The 5,413-nt window shown below is 52.6% G+C and overlaps 1 protein-coding gene across 1 annotated transcript in view; it reads right to left on the bottom strand.

The window, feature by feature from the left end:
* The window catches only part of LOC106806798 (limulus clotting factor C-like), an 11,051-nt gene extending 5,685 nt beyond the window's left edge, over window positions 1–5,366 (bottom strand). The window contains exons 1-3 of the mRNA XM_014808879.1: window positions 5,293–5,366; window positions 4,539–4,751; window positions 3,732–3,846 (exon numbers count right to left, since the gene is read on the bottom strand). Of these exons, the coding sequence (XP_014664365.1) occupies window positions 3,732–3,846; window positions 4,539–4,566 (143 nt within the window). The 5' untranslated portion in view covers window positions 4,567–4,751; window positions 5,293–5,366. The remainder of the gene's footprint in view (window positions 1–3,731; window positions 3,847–4,538; window positions 4,752–5,292) is intronic.
* Window positions 5,367–5,413: the final 47 nt, after the last annotated feature.

Raw genomic sequence — 5,413 nt, forward strand, 5'->3', positions numbered from 1 at the left:
ACACACACACACACACACACACACACACACACACACACACACACACACACACACACACACACACACACACACACACACACACACACACACACACACACACACACACACACACCACACACACACACACACACACACACACACACACACACACACACACACACACACACACACACACACACACGCGCGCGCACACACACGTACACACACACACACACACACACGCACACGCGCACGCACACACACACACACACACACACCACGCCCCTTACCCAGCACACACCGTGGCTCCTCGCCACTCCAGCTTCCGTCGTTCTGACACGTCCTTGCTGTCGATCCGACCAGCATCTGCTCGGCGCTACACTCGTACTTAACAGTGGCGCCCTCTAGAAATATTGACTTGCGTGGTCCGCTGATGAGACGCTGCATGCTGACAGGAAGTCCTGGATCGTCGCAGGAGGGCGCTGTCTCTGCAGTCAAACAGATGATAGGCAACTGATTGCTGGGGATTGCAAACATCATTCGGTCAATGCCGCATCCATATATAGCACTTGTAACATTTGCCTCAGTTTCCTGCTCCTCCTCCTCCTCCTCCACCTCCGCCTTCCCTTCTTCCTCCTTGTCCTTCACCACCTCCTCCTGCTCCTCCTCTCCACCTCTTCCTCCTCATCCTCCTCCTCCACTTACCCCTCCCCTTCCTCCCTCTCTTCCACTACCACCACTGCCTCTTCCTCTTCTTCGTCCATCTCCTCCTCCTCCTCCTCATTTTCTCCCCTTCCACCTCCTCATCCTCCTCCTCCTCCACCTACCACAGCGGGGAGCCGTCCCTGTCCAGCTGCCGTTCGGCATGCAGTTTCTCTCTGCGCTTCCCACGAGATCGTAACCGAACTCGCACTTATACCAGACGGAGCTGCCCTCCGTGTATCGATCTCCAAGTATCCTCGTGTGGTGGCCCACCTCTGGTCGATGGCAGGACCGCACTGCAACGATAAAAAAAGACATCCTGGATGAGATTGTTGGTAAGGGGATGGTTGACAATAAAAACACATTCTACTCGTCGGTGAGGGGAAGGTTGGTAACGAACACTGTAGTAAGGTGGGGGTTGTGTGTGTGTGGGGGGGGGGAAGTGGTTGAGTGATTAGGAGTGTGGATGAATGGCAGTGATGGATGATGGTGAATAATGGAGGCTGTTGGGCTGGCATGTGGTGGTAGCCATGAACGAATATAGTGTGGATAGTGGCTGATGGGCGGTAGATGGTGGTAGAAAACTGGTAGATGGTGGAGGGTGGTGGAGTTTGTCGGTAGTGGAAGGTGGTGGACTGTTGACGGTGGTGGGTGGTGAACGGTGGTGGATGGTGGCTGTTAGAGAGTGGAGGGTGGTGGGTTGTGTTGGTGGTGGCAGCCGGTAGACTGCGTTGGTGAGTGGTGGATGGCAGTTGGCGCCAGAGCAAAATGACGAATTGTGAATAGCAGAAGGCAGTAGTAGAGACATCTGGGGGTGTGAGGGAAAGCTCGTACTCCTCTGTTATCTCCCGCTAGTAAACTAGCATCACTTACCGCATCGTGGGAACACGGAGCTCCACTCCCCACTGGGTAGACACGTGACGACACGTGGACCGACCAGTTCGTACTCCTGGTTGCAGCCGAATGTCAGTGAGTGATGGTTGAGCATGGGTGCTGCCGCAGCACGTGCGATCATACCTAGCGTCTCCACGTAGCCATGCCGGAACGACGCGGGCAGCAGACACGTCCGCTCTGTAACGGCATCATATATATATATATATATATATATATATATATATATATATAGGCACGGGAGCATGCTGGCGTCGGTATAGGCCTAGATTGTAACCTCCCCATCCAGCTCTCTCATCCACCACCACCACCAGCATATGCATCCTTCACCGCTGCAGCTTCAGTGGGCCGTGGTGCACGTTATAATAGTAACGCAAACTTAATCAATAATGTTATAACGTATAATAACAACGTAGATACCCATAAGCACAGTGCTTACCCTTCATAAAACATCAGCGAAATCTTTTACCTGAGAAGTCAAGTCAAACCTATCACCGATTTATTTACGACCCTCATAATTGATTTACTCTTCCATTCAGCTAGCGTGTGTCAAATGACTCGTTCGCTCACCGCACGAGGGCGCCATGTCCGTCCATTCTCCTGAATCAAGGCAGTCCCTCACCTTGGCTCCCAGCAGCTCAAACCCTTCGTCGCACGAGTAGGTGGCGCGCTGGATCTGCTCGCCATAAGCCACGTGGCCGTGCTGGGGAACGTCCACCAGGGGGCAGGGTAGCACCTCTGAAACAAGAAGCTATCAACGACTGCGCGGGGAAACCGCAAGACTCCTCTTTTCATATCTTTCGCATCCTTATTTAGATTCACAATTTTCTCTACGCGCGACATAACGAATGCTCGCTCTATCTAGCCTGCGCATGCGCGGTGACAGACAGACAGAGAGATCACCTCACCGTGCTGGCAGGTGGCGCCTCTGAGTCCTGGCAGACAGGAAGTGCAGCCGACGTCGCTGCAGCTGGAGCAGTGCCGGAAGACGTCGCACACGCTCTCCGTGTGCACGTCGTCGCAAGGCAGGCAGTGCAGGTTGCCCGCGTGATTGTAGCGACACCTGTTGGTGCGTACGTACATCAGTGCAGTAGCGACACGGCCCGAGTTACGCGTACGCACACGCGCGCCTAGCGCACGCACATCATATTATATAAATAAATAAATATATATATATATATATATAAATATATATATATATTCATGTATTACACCACAAGAGATAGTCGTACAAATACGGGCATATGGGCATCGCTGACTGACAGCACGGAACACGGAATGACGGACAGACGGAATTCAGTTTCTGACGGCACTTACTGTTCAAAGCTGAGATCAATGGTGGAGTTACCGCCACCACATGCGCAAGAAACAGTGACGTCATCGCAGACGCCTCTCTCTCCTCCAGGTCTGCAGACGATCAACTGCACGCCGCACAGTGCGAACACGAGAAGGCCTGAAGTAAGACGCAATACATCACGCATTATTCTGTTAGGGACTAGGCGGATCCAGAAGGTTTGGGTGACCAGTTTCCATAGTTCTAGTCACAGCTAGGGTGGTCCGGGGGCATGCCCCCCCCGGGAATTTAAATTTTTTTTGCTATATTTGGTGCATTCCTGTGAATTTTGGGGGTCAATTCTGAAGATACCCAGCCTGTGACCGGTTTCTGGAAACCGGTGCAAACCGGCCAAAATCCGCGCCTGGGCGGGAGGGTGATGGGGGGGGGGGGCGTCAGGCAGAGTGGTGGTGGTGGTGGATGACATGTGTACTGGGATGGACAGTCGCAATATAACTATCGAGTTTACAAACATCGATGACCGATGACAGTTTAACTACCGGCTGGGGGTTCGGGCGATACTTTTTCACTGCGGCACGGATGTTTATTGAAATAGATATTAGACTCTTTGACCTCAAAGGGTTTACTTCCTTCTATATCTGGGCAATACAGACCACCCTATAGCGAATGTAAGAGGGGTAGTGTGGGGTAGGCAGAGGAGTTGGAACTTTCCCAATATATTCATCCCTAGTTGTGTGATATGTAACAGTCGGACATCAGCTGTACAACATCAGGGGACAACGGGTGAAGTAACCCCGTTAGCACTTACAGCCTAGCATGATGCGCCCCCTGCTGGTTAGATAGGTTTCTAATACAGATAACGCACATGAGTTGCTCGTAGCGCCCTCTCTGTGGTCGCATAGTCACCACCGTCGGCTTGGACATCAGTCTGATGCTGACGATGCCATGACCCGGGTTGCCAGGGTGACTGCACACCTTCACTGCAAACAGAGTAATTAACCAGTTTAATTATAGTTCAGTGCAAAGAGAGTGAGTCTCGTTCTGGTGTCTCATGCGACGTATGGTCTTAGACAACATTTGACGGTACCTCAACCATCCACTCCATATCTTTCCCCGTGTCACCCATTCCTCACCGATTCTCTCTTATTTTTTTCTTTCCCATACCCATACACCTCACCCATCCCTTACATATCCCTAATAAATCCCTTACCCATCTCTCACCCATGCCTCACCCATGCCTCACCCGTACCTCACCCATCTCTCACCCATCCCTCAACCATCTCTCACCCATCTCTCACCCATCTCTCACCCATCTCTCACCCATCTCTCACCCATCTCTCACCCATCTCTTACCCATCTCTCACCCATGTCTCACCCATGCCTCACCCATGTCTCACCCATGTCTCACCCATGCCTCACCCGTCTCTCACCCGTACCTCACCCATCTCTCACCCATGTCTCACCCATGTCTTACCCATGCCTCACCCATCTCTCACCCGTACCTCACCCATGCCTCACCCATCTCTCACCCATGCCTCACCCGTCTCTCATCCGTACCTCACCCATCTCTCACCCATGTCTCACCCATGTCTCACCCATGCCTCACCCATGTCTCACCCATGCCTCACCCATGCCTCACCCATCCCTCACCCGTCTCTCACCCGTACCTCACCTCTCACGCATTCTGGTTTCTCGTCCATCCACTCTCCGTTCGCCCCGCACGTTGTCTCCCCCGCTCCCTTCAGGTAGTAAACCTCGTCACAGGAGAAGTACAGCCTCGCGCCGGGAACGTAATCCCGGTTGCGGAAATCCGGACTGACGCCGCCGTTCTCGAGGCGACCCGGATCCGGACAGAACACTTCTTCCTCCACGGAGTCATCGTAATCTGAAGCAGAGGAGATCAGCGGCGATATAACGCAACGCACACGCACACACAGACTACCAGGATCACCACGGATGTCGCGCACGCACCATGCGCCAGCCACACCACACACACACGACAGACGCACACAGCAGCAACGCACACGCGACACGCACACACACAACACACACACACCACACAAAAGCACGCAACACGACACACACACACGACACACACACACCACAACACACACACAACACACAGCGACATACATTCATACACGGCAATACACCGCTGCCAGTACAAGCAGGAACACACGGCGCAGGAGATATACTATAATGTCTCGTTCTACACACACACGCACGCCGCACTACGCACACACATATATACGTGATCGAACATGACTGACGCATCAAACGTCACTGAATCAATGGAGGCAATTGCGACTCACAAACTAATTCAATCGCTTAAATTCATTAAATTTATTAATTATGTTAATAACGAAATACACGGACGCGTGTGTGAGCGTTGACAGAGCAACCGCTGGTTAATTGCTGCTACGAACCTAGCGAACGCACGCAGACAAAAGGAAGCTGTAGACTACATGGGGCGTCCCTCCACAGTCCATCTCTCCACGTGAAAGAGCACGTGGGCAGTGACCAGATATGCTATGTCGTTCGTAAGAG

Source organism: Priapulus caudatus, unplaced genomic scaffold (genome assembly GCF_000485595.1).
Source record: "Priapulus caudatus unplaced genomic scaffold, Priapulus_caudatus-5.0.1 Scaffold180, whole genome shotgun sequence".
Taxonomy (NCBI): domain Eukaryota; kingdom Metazoa; phylum Priapulida; class Priapulimorpha; order Priapulimorphida; family Priapulidae; genus Priapulus; species Priapulus caudatus.